The sequence below is a fragment of the Mya arenaria genome, chromosome 14 (genome assembly GCF_026914265.1).
Source record: "Mya arenaria isolate MELC-2E11 chromosome 14, ASM2691426v1".
Classification (NCBI taxonomy): Eukaryota; Metazoa; Mollusca; class Bivalvia; order Myida; family Myidae; genus Mya; species Mya arenaria.
Window position 1 is genome coordinate 36,345,483 of NC_069135.1, and position 25,082 is coordinate 36,370,564.

The 25,082-nt window shown below is 38.4% G+C and overlaps 1 protein-coding gene across 1 annotated transcript in view; it reads left to right on the forward strand.

Annotated features, from left to right (window-relative positions):
* Positions 1-25,082, forward strand: part of LOC128216055 (uncharacterized) — a 33,487-nt gene that overhangs the window by 8,335 nt on the left and 70 nt on the right. Inside the window, exons 2-4 of the mRNA XM_052922648.1 lie at positions 5,540-5,775; positions 13,689-13,770; positions 14,293-25,080. Coding sequence (XP_052778608.1) covers positions 5,540-5,775; positions 13,689-13,770; positions 14,293-25,080 — 11,106 coding nt within the window. The remainder of the gene's footprint in view (positions 1-5,539; positions 5,776-13,688; positions 13,771-14,292; positions 25,081-25,082) is intronic.

The following is a 25,082-nucleotide window of genomic DNA, read 5'->3' on the forward strand; positions in this document are numbered from 1 at the left end:
CGTAAGTTTGTTTTGACTTTATTGTCGTTTCTTTGAACAATTGGCCGTCTAGGCCATCTTGGTCTAGTGGTTTCCGGCATACATGGAAGAAACGTGCGAACATTCCTGCCTATCATCAGTTCATTAGGACTAAATCCTGTCGCTATTGTTGGCGTGTTCCGATACGTTTGAAATGTTCTGATAACATCAGTTTGTCCCAAATACCCTTCACTAATTTTACCCCAGCTTCGGCTTGGGAATTTCCTTGCGGAAATCAGATGTGAAAGGTGTACCGTTATCGGTCACTAGCTCTGTGGCGTCGCCCCAATGTGAGAACATGTTTGACATTTTTCCCACCACGTTATCACTTGTTGCTATCGGTAAGTATCCAATCTCAAGATAACGGGAATAATAATCCATTACTACCAGAAACTGCTTATTGTAAACTTTGCCAATATCTGCGGCAATTTTCTCCCATGACCCATTAGGCAAAGGCATTGTTTTCAATGGTTCACGTCCTTGTGTTGGCTTATTTTCTTGGCAAGTTTGACAGTTTTGAATTAACTTCACAATGTCTTTGGATATTCCTGGCCATCAAACTGTCAGGCCAGCTAGGTTCTTACTTTTAGTAATTCTCATGTGACTTGTATGCGTTTGTTGTAAAATTTCTGAGTGTAATTTGTCTGGTACAACAATTCTACTCATGTACAACAATAAAGCTTTTGCCACAGAATAATCATTTCTTGCTGCAAAGTACGGCTTTATTTCCTGTGTAAGTAAGTTTTCCTTTTCCGGCCATCCATGCTTTGTGTACGTAATAACCTTTTGAATGTGTTCATCATTTTGTTGTGACTGTTGTATTTGCTGTAGTCGAATGTCACTTAAAGGAATATTTTCAGTGACCATTTCTATGTATATTTTCACTTCATTCTCAAAAGTTTGATTCAACTCATTCAATGGAGACCTGGAAAGGGTATCTGACACAACCATTTCTTTGCCCTGTATATAACTGCATATTGGATTAAACTTTCTCATTCGCATTAGAAGCCTCTGACATCTTAAAGGTGCTTGGTCAATGTTCGGATTGTTAATAAGCGAAATCAGCGGTTTGTGATCTGTCAATAGAACAAATGAATCCAGTCCTGTAAGATATTTTCAAACTTTTCGCATGCCAATACCGAGGCGGTTATTTCTTTCTCAATTTGCGCGTATCTCTTTTTTTACATCGGACAACATTCTCGAACAATACGCTACCGACTTGAGATTCGAACCTTTTTAAACGAACAGTGTTCCACCTAATCCATAACTACTGCTTTCTGCGATAACAACTAAAGTTTTCGATCTGTCATAATACGCTAAAGTCGGCGCGTTTGTCAGCAAATCTTTTATAATTTGGAAGTCTTTTTCCTGCGGAACGCCCCATTGCCAAACTGATTTTGACTTCAACAATACAGTCATCGGGCTAATGACTGTAGACAAATTTGGAGTGTATCTGCATAGATAATTAATCATCGCTATCATGCGTCTCAATTTTGCGACATTGTTTGGCGTACTAAGGTCTTTTACTGCTTGGACCTTTTTGGGATTAACACTGACCCCTTTATCACTAACTATATGGCCAAAATATTCAATTTTGGTCTGTCTGAACAAACATTTGTTTTTGTTTAATTTTAGTCCCGAATTTTCGATCCTTTGTAGGACTTTACTCAAATTTATATCATGCTCCTGTAGGTCTTTACCATAGACGACAATGATATCCATAATGGCATCAACACCTGGCAGACCATTTAAAAGCTCAGACATTTTTCTTTGAAATATTTCAGGTGTTGACGTAATCCCAAACGGAACACGTTATCGACCAAATGGAGTTATAAATATCGTCAATCGCGAGCTATTGTCATCAAGCGGAAACTGATAGAAACCATTCGCTGCATCTAACTTTGAAAAGACTGTCATGTTCACAAGTTTCGGTGAAATAGCGATTACGTTTTACGAATTTGTTTAACTTTTTTTTTTAGATCGACACATATTCTTACATTTCGATTCGGCTTAACTATTGGTACCATCGGTGCACACCAGTCTGTCGGTTCCGTTATTTTCTCTTTGACACCGTAATTTAGCTTGTCATTAAGTGCTTTTTCACACTTCGCCAATAGTGGGAATGGTACGCGGCGCGCTGTATTCACATTGTACGGCTGTGCATCTGGTTTGAGCATTTCATGGTACCCGCGGTTCCAAATATGCTTTGTGAAATTTCACATAGACGCTGTACTAAATTCATAGCCTTTGCGGCTCCTCTACTAAGTAGACTATTTTGATCTATTCCTGCGACCACGGACACCCGATACAAAAACTTTTTACCATCTCTGTATGTATCAGCAATGAAGTAATCCTTACAAACAATTTTACCACCAGGACCACGAAGCACCAAACATGAAGGGCTAGCGCTGGGCGCTTTTTCAAAGATATGAATGTGGACTCAGAAATGACTGTAGCCTCTGCCCCAGTATCAATTTATATACAATGTTTGAATTACACATTGTCAATTTGATTTTCAGTTGATCTTCTTCGTGCATGTCAGAGATAATGGAATCTAAATAGTACTTACTGTTTTCGTTGTCGCTTGTAAAATCCATATTTGATACAACGTGTTATTCACTTACACTTTTGCAGCACACTGCAAAATGATTTAATTTCCCACACTTCCCGCATTTCTTGGATTTCGCTGGTTATTTTCCCGACGAACCGTGCCTACGGTTACAACGACTACACTGTGGTATTGTGAAAGCTTCATCACGTCGTTGACGTCGATAACATTGTTTTGTTTTCGGCTGGACACGCCCGCCACAAAACTTAAATTTGGCTCCTTGAAGCTCATTCAATTCGGCAGGTCCAGTCGATTGTGCTCGAACCTGTCCCTTTACCAGTTCGCTCTGTATTGCCATTGCCACGGCTTTTTCTAATGTTTCACATTCATACTGCATTGGCTCTGCCATTTGTTTGTGGAGAAATCCGACCACTATGCCATCACAGATTTATTCTGATTTTACGGCAGCGTTGAACTTGCAGCTCTAAGCTAACTCCTGATAAAAGATTCGACCGATTCGCTCGTTATGACTTAAATACGAAAATAACATATTTCCGCGAAAATAGGTTATTTTCGCGAAAAAAGTTTTTGGACTAAAATACGAAAATAAGGTTATTTTTGATGAAAATAAAGTTAAAATTCGCCTTTTGTTTGTTTTCGAGAATGAAACTTTGCTCTTTCATGAATGATGTTCTTTTTCGGTGAGAAATGTCCGTTGAATTGTTCCAATACGGTATCAAATTTCTTATAATCCTCTGCCGAAAGTACAAAACTTTTAAATAAGTGTTCAGTATCTTTCTTTAGAGTAGATAAAAAATGAAAGTTGCACCTCATCTTCTTCTTTGTGCATTTTTTTGGATGTCCTATAACGTTGAAACCGGTCTCTCCAATCTTTTTAAGTTGGTGATGAAAAGTCAAAATTCCCCGCCAATTTAGGTCATTAAAAATATTGTTGTTTATAGATAAAAAAATAAAAGTGTCAGCGGCTGCGATCGAATTAGTAGACACAAATATCTGTAAAGTATGTGTGATATTTTTTTATAACATTTTATGGTTAAATATCAAATAACAGTGCACTAACTGCGAGTGGTGAAATCGAAAGTAAAATTTCTAAGTTGACACCGGTGACCTAGTTTCACAAGTTTGGTCGGTGGTGTTTATGGATTTTAAGTCACAAAATGGTTTGGAAATACTTGTCATTAAGTCAATGTTAAGCTTGTGTTTATTCTAGATTACATGTTTTTTCATGTTTGTGTTAATATTAGAATAAAAACAATAAAACAGTTGAACACATGTGTCCATGACAATTACTAATGCCAGGAGTTGTGTGCAAAACATTTAGATAAAACAACACGGAAAACCTTTTTGAATAAGCCAATTTCAATTTGTAATGAACTTGATATTTCACTATAAATGAGATGTGTTGTTGTAACCAAGGAATACTCTGTAAAATAAAAAATAAACAAGCATGAAGTAAAGATGCCCTGTGAACTCATGTATAGACAAATTGGCGGAGTTGGGAGAATATGAAAATATCCAATACATAATTAAGGATTTCTCTGTTACTATCATTGGTACATAAAGTTAAGTCACATGGTAGATTTATTATTTTGCTATGTGATTTTTATGTACTGATGTGGTAATTTGCTGCAAAATTTGAATTTGAAATGGATTTGGTGAACATCCCATGGTAAATATCCCATGGTGTCAGCAGGTCCCGTAAAATATAAATCAACATTTTAGAAAGTATAATTCTTTTAAATTTTAAATAAATTGTTGCCATAAGTGTTTAATTTTTGCGTTTAAAAGTGATTTCAAGTGGCTGATCTTTTCCGGCGTTATTGTGACGTCATTTGAAAAATGCTTCCGGTTACAGTCGGGTCGTTCTATTTACAGAATGGGTAGGAAAGAGTTACTGAAAGGTTTTCTGAAATGAAATGAAGTATTTTCTTTACCAATTATTGAATAAAATAATGAACTATTGGTGTAAATATAAGTAATGAATTGCGGGGTCGATGTCATTATCGGGGATATGAACGCAATTTGGCTGGTCAAAGTACTTTGACCAGCCCAATTACGTTCATACCCCGATAATGACATCAAGCCCGCAATTCATTCCTTAAAATCATGTTTTATAGTCAATTCCATTGAAGTTTTATATGCACAGTATGTAAGATTCAAACTGTGTGTTAATTAGAACTTTGAAACTTTGAGTGTATTAAAACATGCATTAATGGCAGTTTAAAAATGTAAAATGTCAAGTAAATGATATGAAGTTTCAGTGTCTTTATGTTGTGCTCTGATTTTCACCCTTTAAGAGTATGTTTTGTGATTTTTTTCCTTTTTTTTCGACCACCCGGTGGACATTTTTTCCAAAAATTCTTGTAAACCAAAATATAGAAAAGGAGTGACCTTATGAGACGATAGTTGATCACTGTAAATCTTTAACCATTCACCAATCATTTAATATTTTGGGGTTTACAGCTTTTAAATTTACAGTTACTTTCTTATTATCAGTAAGTAATATTTTACAAAAATATATTATTTAGTAAGTAGTTAAGGATTGATCCGTCAAAAGTTATGCTTGTTAGAAATGTGTATGTATCGATTTTGAATAAGAGTGTCACTTTAAGTCGACAAGACATCTGTTTATGTGTTGACATACAACATAAGCGTGTATATATCCTCATACATATGAAGGGACCGTGACTTCATACCTGGACCAATAATAAACATCACTGTACAAACTTCGTACATGCATGTATGCAATATAGTGTATGATACGCGCTGATGGTGTATGTTATCAACAAGTATAGATAATTCACCGTATCTTACATCTATCTTACCATTATCTTATCTTATCTTAAACAGTCGAAACTTGCTACATCAAACTACTTTGATGTTCTGGTTACGTCGAATCTGTTTCGATTTTCTTTTCGGTTAAGTCATACTCTCTTGTAATTTACCTTATAGCGAGCTTGTGCTGGCATCCGGGTTTCAACCCGAGCGTGGAGATATGTTGCCAGTGGTCGGTGGCCATGCGGGTTGCGGGTTTGCGGACACAATGCTGCGGCACAACCTCGTTCGACCCGGACTCCCATATGTGCTGCACAAATGACAACGTGGTGGAGAAGATCGCGGGGAAGAGGACGGTGTGCTGTGGAATGGAGCCCATGGACCCGCGGACCCACAAATGCTGTGGTCACACTGTAAGCTCGATAAATTTTGTTATATACAGCTAAATATAAACACATCTGAGCGCATGGATCCAGCGATTTGTTACATTGTAGCAATTCGTCGTAGTTGTAAAGTTGATGTCTTTTGCTATTAATATATTCTACTAGCTATGCATTTAAGCTCGATTGAGCAGATAGCTAATAGAATCACCCTCGCGTCCGTATCCTGGGCAGAATCCAGTACTGTGTATTTTTTGGGAAGGCATGAGATAGTACCCCTAGTGGGGACCAACTAATGACCTCTTGGGTGAAAGGCGGACACCTAAATCACTAGACCACTCTCATCTCTCTACATGTCATTTGCTATAACTTGACTATAATGGGACTTTCTAGCCATGACATTAACTCTTTACTAATTTAATTTACTGTAAATGAGTTGCCAAAGAAAACAATTTAGAAACCGGTCATTATCTTAACGAAGCCCACATTTTTCGTCCAAAGGCCACATATAATAGTATAATATAATATAATAAAAAGTGGCCACGCGGTACCAATGAGTAATAACACGGCGGGTAATCATTGGAGCCATAACATTTTGTTATGTGTTAAAAATGCTCCAACGCGTGTTCCGTTATAGTGCCAATGATTGGAACATGTAAGTAAACAGCGAGTATGGTTTCTTATTTTTCATTTTTCGATGTTTATACGAGTAATTTTGAAAATTGGAAAATGTAGTTCCACATAGGAATGGCCTTGAGTTGTTCTAAATTTATAAGTTCTGAATAAAATATAATATCTTATCGTCTCAGTATAAGCCTTCTTAACGACATTAAATCAACATGTACTTGATCCCCAGAAAGAAATCCTATTTGTTAAGATTATATGTGAGATTTATTTGCACAATATCCAACAGATCCGGCAGATATGCATATTTATTATAATGTATCCATCATAAATCCATACGCAATACATGTCGCAAAAAACGGTAGTCCGTATTCCACTCCCGTGCAGTACGGCCGTATTCCCTTCCAGTGCAGCACGGCTGTATTCCCTTTCATTGCAGTACGGCCGTATTCCCATCCAGTACAGTACGGCCGTATTCCCTTCCAGTGCAGTACGGCCGTATTCAACTCCAGTGCAGTACGGCCGTATTCAACTCCAGTGCAGTACGGCCGTATTCCCGTCCAGTGCAGTACGGCCGTATTCCCTTCCAGTGCAGTACGGCCGAATTCAACTCTAGTGCAGTACGGCCGTATTCAACTCCAGTGCAGTACGGCCGGATTCCACTCCCGTGCAGTAGTAGTAGTAGTAGTAGTAGTAGTAGTTAGTAGTTTTATTCGTGCATTATGTCAATAACAGTACATTTTACATCAATATAAGATATATCACATATTATATTTGCATGATATTTAGAGTTCTTATAAGTTATATCACAGAAAGTTTAACATGAAACACATAATAATAGATATACTAAAACAAGTATTACTTCTGGTGTTAATGATAAAGCTAACTAATTTATTACCAAATAAAGTTTTACCAAATAAAGTTTAACATCATAAATGACATTGCACAGGATAACCCGTAAAGATCTGCACAAGTACAAAAGCTTATTTCCAACGGGTATTAAAGTTGGCATTTAATGATTTAGTGAACAGTATTATATAATATTATATCATATACTCAGATGAATTAAGTAAATATATGACATTCAAAACAAATAAACTACTATCAGTATCACATAATTATATAATATACCACACAATTATACAAATAGTTAAGGAATATTTAAAAATTACCAAAGCAACTATATAAAAATTGTGCGTATTCTTAGAAAGCGCACATGTATTTATCTAATACATACAAAAATACAGACTTTTCAAACTTCTCCATCTCATTTATAAGAGGTGAGTTTTGACTAATTTCTTAAGAACATACTTTGATTCTGTGTCTTTGATGTTATTTTGAAGCATGTTCCAATCCCGTAAAACCATTAAAATAAAAGAAGCTGCTGTAAAACCACCATTATGTGGGACATAAAATTATAAGTTTGATTTACTGCCATATGAGTGAACTTCGTTACATTTGGCAAAATTATCCTTCATATTACTTGGACACTTGTCATAAAATATTTTGTGTGCATGATTCAGCCTAAGTTGTCTACATCTTTGTTCGACATTTAAAAAACCAAGATCAACAAAACTTGCCACTGAAAGTGAGGTTCAGAATGAAAATTATTAATAAAACGAACAATTTTATTTTGTGCCACCTGGAGTCTATTTTTAGACTTCATGGTAAAGCCACAGTACCAAGATGATGAAGCATAGTCAAGATGACATTGAACTAATGCATTACAAAGAGTTTTCCTAAGAGATTTGTTTAAAAATTCACGTTGTCTATATAAAAATTTGATTCTAGAGTTAACCTTCTTAACAATATTGTTCACAGTAGATGTACCTGACAAATCAGAGTCCAAAATTGACCCAAGATATTTGACTGAATCTTGAGACTTGATTTCATGGCCATTACATTGAATGCTAAAATCCCCTATTTTGCCAAGTTTACGTTTGGAGCCAAAAAGAATGCATTCGGTCTTTCCTAAATGAAGGGATAATTTGTTATCAGTTAACCACATGCTGCAGTTTTGCAATTCTTGACCAAGAACTTGTCTAATAATATCAGTGTCTTTATGAGAAAATAAGAGAGCGCTGTCATCAGCATAAAGTATAAGTTTGGAATTAGAACTGATGCTTGTATTCATGTCATTAGTGTAGCATAAAAACAACAGAGGACCTAATACACTTCCTTGAGGTACACCACACACAACTTGATCAAAATCTGATTTGGTATTGTTAACATGAACAGAATGTTTTCTGTCGGTTAGTTATGAGCGAAACCACTCCACCGACTCCACACTTGTAGCTTTCGGCATAAAATATCATGATCTACTGTGTCGAAAGCTTTTTGCAGATCCAACATGATCATGCCAGTAAATAAATCTTTAGAAAATTGTCTACGTATATAATCTGTAAGGTGTATTAGGCAGGAGTCGGTAGAGTAGTTACCACGGAACCCGCTTGATATTCATACAACAAACCATTTTTTACTAAGAAGGATTCCAGCTGAGTGTAGACAGCTCGCTCAAGAATTTTGGACACAATTGATAAAATGCTAACAGGCCTATAATTTTAAACTTCTGACCTACTATTTTTCTTAAAAAGCGGTTTGACATTGGCACACTTTAAGTCATTTGGCACCCTTTCATTATTAATAGAACTATTTATTAAAAATGTGATATGTATCTTAATAAAAGGAGCTGCGTCCTTTAGAAATCTAGCAGGAATATCATCAAGCCCAGTGTTTTTTGAACAATTTAGTTTGGATAATTCATTCAGGACAAATTGCTCTGAAACAGTATGTAGTTTAAAGGATTTTGACTCAGGGTTTCTCTGCTGGTAGAAGTTTTGAAAAACACTAGATGAAACACTGAACAAATTTGATGCAACAGGCAGTTTCTCCAGTAGAACTGATGCGACCGTAGTAAAAAAAAAATGATTAAAATGATTTGCTATTGTTTTAGCGTCAAAACACAGCTTGTCACCTATGTTAAGAACTACATTAGGTGACGATTTACTACTATTACTGTATCCTAGATCATTTAACTGAGACCACAGACTTTTTGGATTGTGTTTATTTTCTTCTAGTTCCTAGCATATATACTCAGATTTGGCTTTCTTAACAGCCTTTTGAACTGTATTTCTAAATGAGCAAAAGAGCTTGTAAAAATCTGTTTTGCCTGTTTTCCTAAACTTATACTTATAAAAATCCCTATTCTTTATAAGTTCCAATATATCATAATCAATCCAAGGCTCACTTCTTTGTTTTAATCGTACTTCTTTAAGGAGCACTGTTATTTAAAACTGATAAAAATGTATCTTTAAAAACAATCCAAGACGATTGTACATATTCCATCTTAAACATTTCAGACCAATCACAAAGTTTTAATTTACTAATGAAATCATCAACATTGTAGTTTTTGGTACACCTTACATTAATAGTATTGTGTTTGTTAGGCTTAACCATGGTAGTTCTTCTTGTGCAAAAAATTGGTAAATGATCACTTAAGTTTATTGGTAATGTACCAGACTGAGAGATCTTGTCACTGTGACTACATAAAATATGTTCAATCAAAGTTGAGGATAAAGCAGTGACTCTAGTAGGAACTGTTATTAACTGTTTGAAATTAAACATATTTAATAATTGTTTATATTTCCTGTAGAGAGCAGATTTTTTATCTTTCATACATATATTAAAATCACCTAAAATATACCATTCGCTATCAGCACGTATACATGATAATATATTTTCAAAATGCTCAGTAAAATCTAACTGGTTTGGAGGTCTATAACAAGATGATACTAAAATAGGTTTAGTTTTATATAAAAACCATACAGCTTCTACATTATCAACTTGTAAGTCAGTTCTCAATGTGAAAGGAACATCTTCCCTTATATATAAACACACTCCTCCCCCATTCCTGTTACGGTCCTTGCGTAAAATGTTGTATCCCTGAATGGCTACCTCGTTGTCTGTAACGGATTCATCAAGTCATGTTTCTGTGATTGCAATAACACCCACTCTGCATGTAGTGGCGAAATGTCTCAGTTCTGATAATTTTGGTAGTAAAGACCTTGTATTAAAATGTACAAAATGTAAACCTTTCTGTTTAAAAGCATCAAATTTGGAATAATCAATAAAATCTTCAGATGAAGTATGACTAGAATCATGTTGTTCAGTATTATTGTTGTCTGGCTAATTAGAAGTAACACTATCAAGGTCACTGGAGGTAATATCATCAAAGAATGAATCATTAAATTTATATGGATTAAAACACTCGTGACATGTCCAAGGATCTTCACTGGTTGATAGTTCAACAAACTCAGAAGGTGAGATTCTGTGACACTTTATGTGCCACCGCTGATAGCAAGCAACACATTTTACAGCACGATGGTTGCAGGCAATTGGACGATAACATTCTGCGCAGGGGTTACGGACCTGACCTGGGTTGGCATGTTTATCTCCTTCTAATAGTAGTAGCAAACGGAGAATGATCCGGGGTTTGAGTACCTTTTCACGGGTAGTATATTGCAGGTGATACTGCACTTGATGTATAAGTTCAGTGAAACTGTCCGATGATATCTCGACGTTGTAGTTGTTTGATGGGCTTTCTCTGTATTCATCAGAGACGCTGGAAAAAATTCTAACGTCAAAGATGTGGTCAAAATGGATTTCATTCAATTTTATATCTCTAAATTGAATCAATAGTGTTAAAATAGTCCAAAGGACCACTGACATCTTCATTCCTTCCGGATAGTTGACAGATAACACTGGATCCAAGGTTTTGCAGGATATCTTTTGATCTGGTCAGGAGGCTCTTGGCTTCTACAGGCGCAGCAAGTTGTTTTTTGGGACGTTTACTATTCACAGAAATAGGTGATTTATGAGGCGACGTTGATTTTTATGATTGTTTATCTTCTTACATGTCTTTCTTTTTCCAGCCATTTTCCATATCTATGATTTGGGTTTAAAATGCTTTAAATTGGATAAAATAAAGTTTTTTACCTTACAAAGTCTTCAAAAAGAAACTTCAGATCAGCATCCACCTTGTTTCAAACCTATGTGTCGACCTAACTTTGTTGACATATCGCCAGATGTTCAAATCAGCTGATTCAGTCCACACAAATTTCACCAAAATTCTTGTTGTTTTTTATTCTGATGTTTTCTAATTTAACTTAAAAAAGTACCGGTCACAAAATATTTTTATTTCTTGATTTTTGTATTATTTTCAAAAAGTAAACAACTTTCCGTTAAGTGACGTCATTCCAGCATTGAATGCGGCAGTACGGCCGTATTCCCTGCCCGTGGAGAACGGCCGTATTCCACTGCCTTGCAGTACGGCCGTATTCCACTCTAGTGCAGTACGGCCGCATTCCACTCCAGTGCAGTACGGCCGTATTCCCTTCCCGGGCAGTACGGGCGTATTCCACTTCAGTGCAGTACGGCCGGATTCAACTCCCATGCAGTACGGCCGTATTCCACTCCCGTGCAGTTCGGCCGTATTCCCTTCCAATGCAGTACGGCCGTATTCCACTCCCATGCAGTACGGACGTATTCCATTCTTGTGACATCACGTCATAACAACTATCGTTGGGCGAAAAACAAAAAAGTGCGTCGTTAAAATGACATTTATTATCAATAAAACAATCATTTCAAAGAAAACATCTGGAAAAGTTGGCTTGGTCATCTTTATTTCCTATAGTAGATAGTAATGAGAGGAAATGCATCGTCTGCTCTGATTAGCCCAGTTTGTTTCCAGTGTGTGCTAAAGATTTCTAACACTGAGTTTAACAGAAAGGTACATAGCTGAGGGAATTTTCAATAAGCCACTCCCCATTCACTCGCTGCCGAGGCAGCGAATGCTGCCCCTTTAAGCGTTCTAACCAGTAATGTATATAATAAAAGGGTTATTAGTACTGCGTTTTGATCCGGAATTAGACTATGATAAATACGTTTAACGTTTACAGCATTGTAGCAACCGTTGAATATGTTCAGTATTCAATGAACACAAGCATATGTAGACCCACTCCCAAACATAATCTTGAAAATGCAAACCAAGCATTGTCGCATCACTGAAATCTGAACCAAGGTGGATTTCTATGCGAAAAAAATGTAAAGTTCAGACCTAGTATTCATAAAACATCTATTGGTGGCATATAACTGCCGTAAGATAACCTGTTAACGTTCGCGAATTGTTTCGTGTTAATCACTTAATTTTCACGATAATTATCTAGTTATTTAGTTAATAATCGCGTTACTTTTCGGCGGGATAAATATCATAAGACTAAAAACAGGCTTGAAAGTGCCAAAAACTGCAACCTGTTACCTTTTTTCGATGTACAACACTAACAGCTTATCCACTTAATAAGTAACATACTAACTGGTTAACGTATTAAAATAAGATTCGTGTTACCACTTAGTAATAATGATTTCAAGCATTGCCAAATATTCGGATATACAGTCAAACCCCATTGGCTCGAACTCAAAGAGACCGCCGAAAGTACATCGAGCCTCGGAAAATTCGAGATAATCGGGAATGATAACCTTCAGCTTAAATAAATGGGTCCTTAACATTCAGTTCGAGCCAACAAGGAATTCGAGTCAAACGAATTCGAACCAACGGGATTCGACTGTTCTTATCTGGGATGTGTACACCACGTGATAAATTTCGTCATATATGCTACGTCGGAAGACAACATTTTTCTTAAAATAAAGACTTAAATCAAAGCTAACTTTTCGTTTACTACACCATTTTGAATAAATCAAAGGGCAGTCTATGCCGCTTAAACAGCCTCGCATTCTTGCCGAAGTTTGAGAGTTAAACTACTTAAAACACTTTGACTAACCTTCACAAAACGGCCATCTGACGAAGCGCTGTCAAAACATTGTTTTGGACAAAGTTTGTCGAAAGTGTTTGATGAAACTAATCACCTTATCAAACCCCGGAATTAAAACGAAGGCGTGGCTCTTTAAGCGGCATAGACTGTCCTTTTTTAAAGATGCTGTAAAAAGAAAGTGCTGTAAAAGAAAAGTTAGCTTAGTTTTAAGTCTTCATTTAAAGCATAATGTTGCCTTTCGACGAAGCATTTTTGACGCAATGTATAACGTGGTATACACACACTGCTTTTTCAGGGCGTACATTCCCTTCAAATGACTGTACTGATGGTCTGTGTACCGGATCGCTTTATTGCGATTCAAGTTGTTTTACTCTCAGATATTTATGCATTACGAGATTTTCATTCCAAGAAAACTGCTGTGATTGATTATAACGAGATGCTATTCTCTGTAAATGACAACAATCAACAGTAGCTAATGATCTTACCACTATAAAGGTTCAACCTCTTGTGGCTGGGGAAGACACTCATTGCTGCGGGCACGAGAGCTACGACCCCATGGAGAGACTCTGCTGCAAAGGTATGCACGTGATTTTTACCGAGGGTCGTCTTTGATATTTAGTTTAAGATATAACTCAAATATCATCTTAACTTACTTGGCGTTTCTAGGCCAGGGACTCCACCGCGATATCATGAAACATAGATGTTTATTTCTAAGGTTAGTTTTTGAATTATATAAAAACTAAGAAATATCCTTTAATTATAATCTTAGCTTAAATTAAATAATATTATTTATTTGTGTTTACATATTTTAATATTGCATTATTAAGTTTATCTAATTTTCTGCTCTTAATATAATTATTTGACTGTTCAGGACTGGCATTCAATATTGTCTTAATTGAATCTAAGAACGATGTAGCTAATCGGATTACTTGTTATTAAGAACTTACCAATAGAGTGAACAAAGTCTGTGATGTAAGGCCCTTAGATTAGCTAAAGTTGCATATTGAATACCACTCAGCAGAGCGGCATCGTCAATGACTGTCGCAAAAGCGGTTTTCCTTGTAGATGTATAAACACACGAGTTTGGTTGTTTTTGCAGGAATGTTGTTTCCCCCACACATCCACCCTAATTGTTACAGCTGTGATGGAATGCACGAAAAGCCGTTCTTTGACAACAATAAGCAAGCCTGTTGTGAAGGAAAACTGGTCCCTGCTATTGTTGGCAACCTGACCTGCTGCTGTAAGGCACAGGCATTTGACCCGCAAGATCGAATATGTTGTGATGACAAACTGCAAGACAGAGTTGGCGGGGACATATCGGCGTGCTGCGGGGACAAAAATTATGACCCGAAAGCATCCATATGCTGCAATGGCAACGTGCTGCCACGTGTCGCAGGAAACATGACCCGCTGCTGCAAAACGCGGAGTTTTGATCCGGATACACATGTCTGCTGTGACAATACGAAACTTGCGAAGAAAACAAGGAAGTCTGACAGTTGTTGTTGCGGGGACGAGGCGTTCTCGCCTAATAAGGAAGTGTGCTGTGACGATGAGGTACAGCCGAAATTTAAAAACGGTACACAGTGTTGTGAAAAGAAGAGCTTTAAATCTCAAAAATTTATTTGTTGCGAAGGTTCAATTCAGTCGCTTGCTAAAGGACGTAAGAGCATTACGAGATGTTGCGGACAAAAGAGCTATCACGCTAAGAAAGAGCTGTGTTGCCACAATAAAGTAATGAAAAAGAGTAAAAAAAAACATACCGGTTGCTGTGGAGACGTTTCGTACGATCCGAGAACGGAAATGTGTTGCAATGGAGAACCAGGGCCTATGCTTAAAGAAGGAACAAGATGCTGCAATAAGAATAGCTTCAATGTTAAAACTGAAATTTGCTGCGATGGAAGGGTGTTTCCAAATACCATGGTTTGCTGTAATGAAAAAATAATCATAGACACCAATAAGGAAATATGTTGTGATGGAAACAAAATTGAAACAAAGGCGCGCAAAGACGATAACTGTTGTTGTGGCAATACTACAATGAATACACTTGAAGGAATTTGCTGCGAAGGTGTTCCGCAGTCATTAGAAGCTTCTGGCAAAACGAGGTGTTGTGGGCAACTTAGTTATAACCCCGACAAAGATATATGCTGTGAAAATCGCGTAGTACCGAAACTCGACTCTAAGGACAATTGGTGTTGCGGGGATATCAGTATCAACACTAATTTGCATATATGTTGCAGAGGAAATAAACAGCCAATTGTAACATCAGTCGAAAATACGTTTTGTTGCAGAAATAAAAGCTTCAATGAAAGACTGCAGATGTGTTGCACTGGTGACGTGGTCGACAAACGCACGCCATCAGATGACTACTGCTGTGGAAAAGCTACAATGGATACTCAAAACGAAATTTGCTGTGAAGGAAAACCAATTGGGGTTTCTGATACTGATTATGGATTTTGTTGTGGAGATGATGCGGGCGACACAAGAGAACAACTATGTTGCAACATGGAACTTGTGCCTAAACGAAGACCGGATGATGATTGCTGTTGTGGCGGTACAACGATGAATGCCAACACCATGATATGCTGTAAAGGAAATTCTGAGCCAAAAGAGGGTGGAGAATTCACAAAATGCTGTGATGACAAAGCGTATGACTCCAGGGACGAAATGTGTTGTGATATGAAAGTGAGGCCGAAGCGGAATACAGAAGATGATTGTTGCTGTGGAAACACAACATATGATAATGATGCCGAGATTTGCTGCATGAACGTGGTTCAGCCAGCACCTGCAGGAAAGGACACAAAATGCTGCATGGACGAAAGCTACGATCCTAATGCGTTCATGTGTTGTGACGGAAAAATGAAAAAGACTAAAAGGTTGCCGAACGACAACTGCTGTTGCGGAGATACAACTATGAACTCCAAAGAAGAAATGTGTTGCCAGGACACACCTCAGCCGAAGGAGAATGATTTCTACTTTTGTTGTGACAGGAAAAGTTTTGACTCGAAAATGTATGTGTGCTGTGAAAACCGAATTGTTCTAAAGGTCGATGAAGATGATGACTGTTGTTGTGGAAACACTACAATGAACTCGAAAGACTTTGTATGTTGCCGAGGGAAACGTCAAATGAAATATAAAGGGCAACAAACAGGTTGCTGTGGCGATGAAAGCTACGGTATGAAGGATTCCATGTGCTGCGATAAAAAGGTGGTTGAGAAAGTATCCAAGAAGGACGATTGTTGTTGTGGTAAAACTACTATGAACACAGAAGATCAGATATGTTGTCTGGGAAAGCCACAGTTTGTTAGTGGGTCCAACTGGATGTGTTGCGACAAGAACAGCTACAACCCACAAACACATATGTGTTGTGAAAACAAAATGGTAAAGAAAGAAAAACCCGAGGACAACTGGTGCTGTGCAGATGATCCATACGACACAAACACCCAGGTGTGTTGTGACATGGTCGTTCAGTCCGCCTACGGTGATCCAGATACGACAAAATGTTGCGGCACTATTAGTTACGATATGGAGAACATGATTTGCTGTCACGGTGATTTATTGGAGAAGACGGACATAGATGATAAATGGTGTTGTGGTGATGAAACGTACAACACGAGAAAGCACGTTTGTTGTAATGGAAAAGTGAAACAGCCAAGATACGGGGACCGGACACTATGCTGTGACAATAAAAGTTTTGATATGGGTACGCATATATGTTGTAATGAAAGCATTTACAAAATGAATTCACCTGACGATGACTGTTGCTGTGGAGACGAGTCAATGAATACAAGAAATGAAATATGTTGCGAAGGCGTCCGGCAAGCAAGAATCGGTGGAGAATATACTGATTGTTGTGGTACTGTCGCATATAACACAAAAAAACAAATTTGCTGTGAACGAGACGGAGTCAGAGACAAACGGAACGATGACGACGACTGTTGCTGTATTGATACAACAATGGATTCTTCAGAAAAAATATGTTGCAAAGATGGTCCAGTTCCCATCAGGGGATCACTGGAATTTACAGACTGCTGCTGTGGTCAATCGTATGACACCAGAAACCAGATTTGTTGTGAATGCAGCCTGGTCAAGAAATCCAAAGTCTCCGACAATTGGTGTTGTAATGATACTTCAATGAACACAGAAACAGAAGTTTGCTGCTTTGGTAAACCACAACCTGCTGTAGCAGGGCCGGAAACCAGATGTTGCAGATTAAAGAGTTATGATATAGACGAATATTTATGTTGTAATGGCACAGACCTGATTAAAAAAAATTCTGCCGACGACAATGTCTGTTGTGCGAATGAACCTATGAATTCCGACACTCAAATATGTTGTGACGGTGAAGTCGATAAAAGGGACGGTGGCGAATTAACACAGTGTTGTAGTAAGCAAAGCTTTGATGCAAGAAAGGAAATATGCTGCCGTGATAAAAATGGAGATTGGAACCCACGTCCAAAGAGATCCAGGAAAGATGACATGTGCTGTGGTAATGGAACTGTAGATACAGACAACGAGATATGTTGTGATGGAAGGGCTCAACCTGGTGGTCCATATTCTCATTGTTGCCACGGAGTAAGCTATGACAGTAAAACACAAATATGTTGCGGAGATCATGATGAACATTATATCATTGATAAAGAAGAAAAGGATGACGATTGCTGTTGTGGCAAACCCGGAAGTTATGTCTCGGCAAATGGAACAGATCACATATGCTGTGAGGGAAATAAACAACCACGGTGTGCTGGTCCTGATACCAGGTGTTGTAGGAATGTTAGTTACGACCCAGAAATATCGTTGTGCTGCAACGGAATACATGTTCACGAGAAAGATTCCGCGGATGATAACTGCTGTTGTGGAGTAAACACATTTAATACTGAGGATGAGCTTTGTTGTGAAAACACTACACAACCTGGCGGGCCGACATGGGCATGTTGTGTCGACAAGAGCTATAACACAGAAACGCACATCTGCTGTGAAAACCGGATGGTAGTTGTAGCAGAACCAGAGGATAAATGGTGTTGTGGTGACACAACATACAATATGAAGAAACATATTTGCTGTCAAGGCTTATACAAACAACCAAAACGAACACCGGATCCAGAAGATACAAAGTGCTGCAATAAAAACAGCTATAATCCTTCGACTCATATTTGTTGTGATGGCAATACCGTTGAAAAGGATGACGTAAAGGATACAATGTGTTGTGGAAACGGTACAATGAATACAAAACAGATGTGTTGCAATAGAAATGTTCAGCCTGGCGGTAGAACTTACACGTGTTGTAATGAATATAGTTATAATACACTAACGCATTTGTGTTGTTACGGAAAAGTTAGAGAAAAGAAAAATGACAACGACGACGGCTGTTGTGGGGATGACAGTTCTGTAAATAGTCAAACGGAGCTGTGTTGCAAAGGTGTTCCGCAAGCTGTTGATCCTGAGTTTGGTGACTGTTGTGGTTCAAATGTTTACGACGAAAGAACACATATTTGTTGTAATGATTCAGAAGTAATAGCAAAGGAGAATGAAAGAGACAACGTTTGCTGTGGTGACAGCACGATGCATGCATCCGACCATATATGTTGTAATGATGTAAGACAACCGAGAGTTGCCGGAGACGACACGCTTTGTTGCCTTGATAAGAGTTATGATTCAGCTAATAAGGTATGCTGTGATGGTATGAGATTATCAAACAAATCATCACCAGACGATGACTGTTGTTGCGACTATAAAACCTTGAACAGCAAGACGGATATATGCTGTGAAAATGTACCGAATCCTGGATATGGGTCTGACACACAGTGCTGTGGTAAGAAGAGCTTTAATCAGAAAACGCATGTGTGTTGCCACAATGAAGTCATAGGAAAGATAAACGAGCAGGACGATGGTTGTTGTGGCAATAGAACTATTGATGCCAGTAGCCAGATTTGCTGTAATGGCAACCCACAACCAGGACCAATCAGAATGTATTCCTGTTGTGGCGATGAAAGCCATAACGTCAAAACTCATATTTGCTGTGATAATAATGACGTAAGGGAGAAACATAATTCTAAAGATGATTGTTGTTGTGGTGATACATCCATGAACACCAAATCTGAGATTTGTTGCGATGGCAAAGTACGAATACGTGTTGGAGCGGAGATGACAAAATGCTGTCTGGAAGAAGCATTCGATCCAATTAAACAAATTTGCTGCGAAGGTCGTGTTGTTACCAAAGTTGATGAGGACGACAACTTATGTTGTGGAAATGTAAGTTTTAACACAAAGGAACAGATATGCTGCAACCATTCACCGCAGCCTCTTGTCGCAGGATCCTCTACGCAGTGTTGCGACACTGTCAGCTTTAATCCAGCAAAGCAACTGTGTTGTGAGAAGGGTGTTGTGGAAAAGGAGAGCGATGATGATACATGCTGTTGTGGTAAGACCAAAACATATAATCCTGATGATGAGGTTTGCTGTGGAGGAATCAATCCACAGCCAAAATATGGAGACAATACCAAGTGCTGTATACTTAACAGTTATAACGCAGATACACAAGTGTGTTGCGACAAAGATGTTGTCGATAAAAAAGATTATGATGATGATCATTGTTGTGGAAATTCAACGTACGATAGTATAAACGAAATATGCTGCGATGGTGTCGCGCAGCCAAAGAAAGGTGGACCTTTTACTGACTGTTGCGAAAAGAAAAGCTTTGATATAATGTCTGAGTTATGTTGTGACGGAAAAGTTATAACGAAAGATGATCTTAGTCATGATGGATGCTGCGGAAAAAGCTCTATGGACTCAAAGGAGGATATATGTTGTGAGGGTGTTACAAACAAAGGATATGAAAGAAATGGAAAATGCTGTGGTTCGGAGAGTTACAACATGAACAATTCAGTTTGTTGTAATGGGAATATTGTTCAGAAAGCCAGTCCTGACGATACCGGCTGTTGTGGTGACAGTACTTTCAACTATGAGACAGAAGTGTGCTGCTTGGGTGTAACAAATGATTATTACGGGCCACGTACTGGTTGTTGCCTAGATAAGAGTTACAACAGAAGTGAATCAATCTGCTGTGATGGAACCACTGTGACAGCTAAACGTGATGAAAATGACAACTGGTGTTGTGGCAATAAACCTTTCAATACAAAGCTGAACGTTTGCTGTGAAGGCAATATACAACCGAAGTATGGGGGAAACACTCAATGCTGTCACGAGGTAAGCTTCAATTCAAATTTGTCGTTATGCTGTGGACGAACCATCGTGACAAAACATTCACCCGATGCCGACATGTGTTGTGGAAACACTACAGTTGATATGAGTAACGAAATATGCTGTGAAGGTGTTCCAAGATCGAAAACAGACGGTGAGTTTACGTCGTGTTGTAAAGACAAAAGCTACTCTACAATGTCGCAACTCTGTTGTAATGAAGGTGACGTGAGAAACAAAAAGAGGGTTGATGATAGAGAATGCTGTGGAACTAAAAAAACATTTAACCCAGCTAAAGAAATTTGCTGTAACGGGGAAGCTTATGATGTAGGAGGTGTCGACAGTGCTGAATGTTGCGACGGTAAAGGCTACAATATTGAAACACATATCTGTTGCACAGATAAAATTGTTCCACGTGGAGTTGAAGGCAATAACTGGTGCTGTGATGATGTTCCATTTAACACTGCTACACACATATGTTGTAATGGAAATGTTGATGAAAGAAAAGGGGGTGAAATGGCAAGATGTTGCTCACAAGACAGTTTCAACTCCCAAACGCACATATGTTGCGACAATAACGTGACTGAAAAAACAAAAGACAATGATACGTGTTGCGGTAAGACCAAAACATATAATCTTGATGATGAGGTTTGCTGTGGAGGAATCAATCCACAGCCCAAATATGGAGACAATACCAAGTGCTGTATACTTAGGAGTTACAACGCGGATACACAAGTATGTTGCGACAAAGATGTTGTCGATAAAAAAGATAATGATGATGATCATTGTTGTGGAAACTCAACGTACGACAGTATAAACGAAATATGCTGCGAGGGTGTCGCGCAGCCAAAGAAAGGTGGACCTTTTACTGACTGTTGTGACAAGAAAAGCTTTGATATAATGTCTGAGTTATGTTGTGACGGAGAAGTTATAACGAAAGTTGATCTTAGTCATGATGAATGCTGCGGAAAAAGCTCTATGGACTCAAAGGACGACATATGTTGTGAGGGTGTTACAAACAAAGGATATGGAAGAAATGGAAAATGCTGTGGTTCGGAGAGTTACAACATGAGAAATTCAGTTTGCTGTAATGGGAATATTGTTCAGAAAGCCAGTCCCGAAGATACCGGCTGTTGTGGTGACAGTACTTTCAACTATGAGACAAAAGTGTGCTGCTTGGGTGTAACAAATGATTATTACGGGTCACGTACTGGTTGTTGCCTAGATAAGAGTTACAACAGAAGTGAATCAATCTGCTGTGATGGAACCACTGTGACAGCTAAACGTGATGAAAATGACAACTGGTGTTGTGGCAATAAACCTTTCAATACAAAGCTGAACGTTTGCTGTGAAGGCAATATACAATCGAAGTATGGGCGAAACACTCAATGCTGTCACGAGGTAAGCTTCAATTCAACTTTGTCGTTATGCTGTGGACGAACCATCGTGACAAAACATTCACCCAATGCCGACATGTGTTGTGGAAACACTACAGTTAATATGAGTAAAGAAATATGCTGTGAAGGTGTTCCAAGATTGAGAACAGACGGTGAGTTTACGTCGTGTTGTAAAGACAAAAGCTACTCTACAATGTCGCAACTATGTTGTAATGAAGGTGACGTGAGAAACAAAAAGAGGGTTGATGATAGAGAATGCTGTGGAACTAAAAACACATTTAACCCAGCTAAAGAAATTTGCTGTAACGGGGAAGCTTATGATGTAGGAGGTGTCGACAGCGCTGGATGTTGCGACGGAAAAGGCTACAATATTGAAACACATATATGTTGCACAGATAAAATTGTTCGAAGTGGAGTTGAAGGCAATATCTGGTGCTGTGATGATGTTTCATTTAACACTGCTACACACATATGTTGTAATGGAAATGTTGATGAAAGAAAAGGGGGTGAAATGGCAAGATGTTGCTCACAAGACAGTTTCAACTCCCAAACGCACATATGTTGCGACACTAACGTGACTGAAAAAACAAAAGACAATGATACAATGTGTTGCGGTAAGACCAAAACATATAATCCTGATGATGAGGTTTGCTGTGGAGGAATCAATCCACAGCCAAAATATGGAGACAATACCAAGTGCTGTATGCGTAGGAGTTACAACGCGGATACACAAGTATGTTGCGACAAAGATGTTGTCGATAAAAAAGATAATGATGATGATCATTGTTGTGGAAACTCAACGTACGACAGTATAAACGAAATATGCTGCGAGGATGTCGCGCAGCCAAAGAAAGGTGGACCTTTTACTGACTGTTGTGACAAGAAAAGCTTTGATATAATGTCTGAGTTATGTTGTGACGGAGAAGTTATAACGAAAGTTGATCTTAGTCATGATGAATGCTGCGGAAAAAGCTCTATGGACTCAATGGACGACATATGTTGTGAGGGTGTTACAAACAAAGGATATGGAAGAAATGGAAAATGCTGTGGTTCGGAGAGTTACAACATGAGAAATTCAGTTTGCTGTAATGGGAATATTGTTCAGAAAGCCAGTCCCGAAGATACCGGCTGTTGTGGTGACAGTACTTTCAACTATGAGACAAAAGTGTGCTGCTTGGGTGTAACAAATGATTATTACGGGCCACGTACTGGTTGTTGCCTAGATAAGAGTTACAACAGAAGTGAATCAATCTGCTGTGATGGAACCACTGTGACAGCTAAACGTGATGAAAATGACAACTGGTGTTGTGGCAATAAACCTTTCAATACAAAGCTGAACGTTTGCTGTGAAGGCAATATACAACCGAAGTATGGGGAAAACACTCAATGCTGTCACGAGGTAAGCTTCAATTCAACTTTGTCGTTATGCTGTGGACGAACCATCGTGACAAAACATTCACCCGATGCCGACATGTGTTGTGGAAACACTACAGTTAATATGAGTAAAGAAATATGCTGTGAAGGTGTTCCAAGATTGAGAACAGACGGTGAGTTTACGTCGTGTTGTAAAGACAAAAGCTACTCTACAATGTCGCAACTCTGTTGTAATGAAGGTGACGTGAGAAACAAAAAGAGGGTTGATGATAGAGAATGCTGTGGAACTAAAAACACATTTAACCCAGCTAAAGAAATTTGTTGTAACGGGGAAGCTTATGATGTAGGAGGTGTCGACAGCGCTGGATGTTGCCACGGAAAAGGCTACAATATTGAAACACATATATGTTGTACAGATAAAATTGTTCGAAGTGGAATTGAAGGCAATAACTGGTGCTGTGATGATGTTTCATTTAACACTGCTACACACATATGTTGTAATGGAAATGTTGATGAAAGAAAAGGGGGTAAAATGGCAAGATGTTGCTCACAATACAGTTTCAACTCCCAAACCCACATATGTTGCGACAAGAACGTGACTGAAAAAACAAAAGACAATGATACAATGTGTTGCGGTAAGACCAAAACATATAATCCTGATGATGAGGTTTGCTGTGGAGGAATCAATCCACAGCCAAAATATGGAGACAATACTAAGTGTTGTATACTTAGGAGTTACAACGCGGTTACACAAGTATGTTGCGACAAAGATGTTGTCGATAAAAAAGATAATGATGATGATCATTGTTGTGGAAACTCAACGTACGACAGTATAAACGAAATATGCTGCGAGGGTGTCGCGCAGCCAAAGAAAGGTGGACCTTTTACTGACTGTTGTGACAAGAAAAGCTTTGATATAATGTCTGAGTTATGTTGTGACGGAGAAGTTATAACGAAAGTTGATCTTAGTCATGATGAATGCTGCGGAAAAAGCTCTATGGACTCAAAGGACGATATATGTTGTGAGGGTGTTACAAACAAAGGATATGGAAGAAATGGAAAATGCTGTGGTTCGGAGAGTTACAACATGAGAAATTCAGTTTGCTGTAATGGGAATATTGTTCAGAAAGCCAGTCCCGAAGATACCGGCTGTTGTGGTGACAGTACTTTCAACTATGAGACAGAAGTGTGCTGCTTGGGTGTAACAAATGATTATTACGGGCCACGTACTGGTTGTTGCCTAGATAAGAGTTACAACAGAAGTGAATCAATCTGCTGTGATGGAACCACTGTGACAGCTAAACGTGATGAAAATGACAACTGGTGTTGTGGCAATAAACCTTTCAATACAAAGCTAAACGTTTGCTGTGAAGGCAATATACAACCGAAGTATGGGGGAAACACTCAATGCTGTCACGAGGTAAGCTTCAATTCAACTTTGTCGTTATGCTGTGGACGAACCATCGTGACAAAACATTCACCCGATGCCGACATGTGTTGTGGAGACACTACAGTTAATATGAGTAAAGAAATATGCTGTGAAGGTGTTCCAAGATTGAGAACAGACGGTGAGTTTACGTCGTGTTGTAAAGACAAAAGCTACTCTACAATGTCGCAACTATGTTGTAATAAAGGTGACGTGAGAAACAAAAATGAAGATGATGATAGAGAATGCTGTGGAACTAAAACCACATTTAACCCAGCTAAAGAAATTTGTTGTAACGGGGAAGCTTATGATGTAGGAGGTGTCGACAGCGCTGGATGTTGCCACGGAAAAGGCTACAATATTGAAACACATATATGTTGCATAGATAAAATTGTTCCAAGTGGAGTTGAAGGCAATAACTGGTGCTGTGATGATGTTCCATTCAACACTGCTACACACATATGTTGTAATGGAAATGTTGATGAAAGAAAAGGGGGT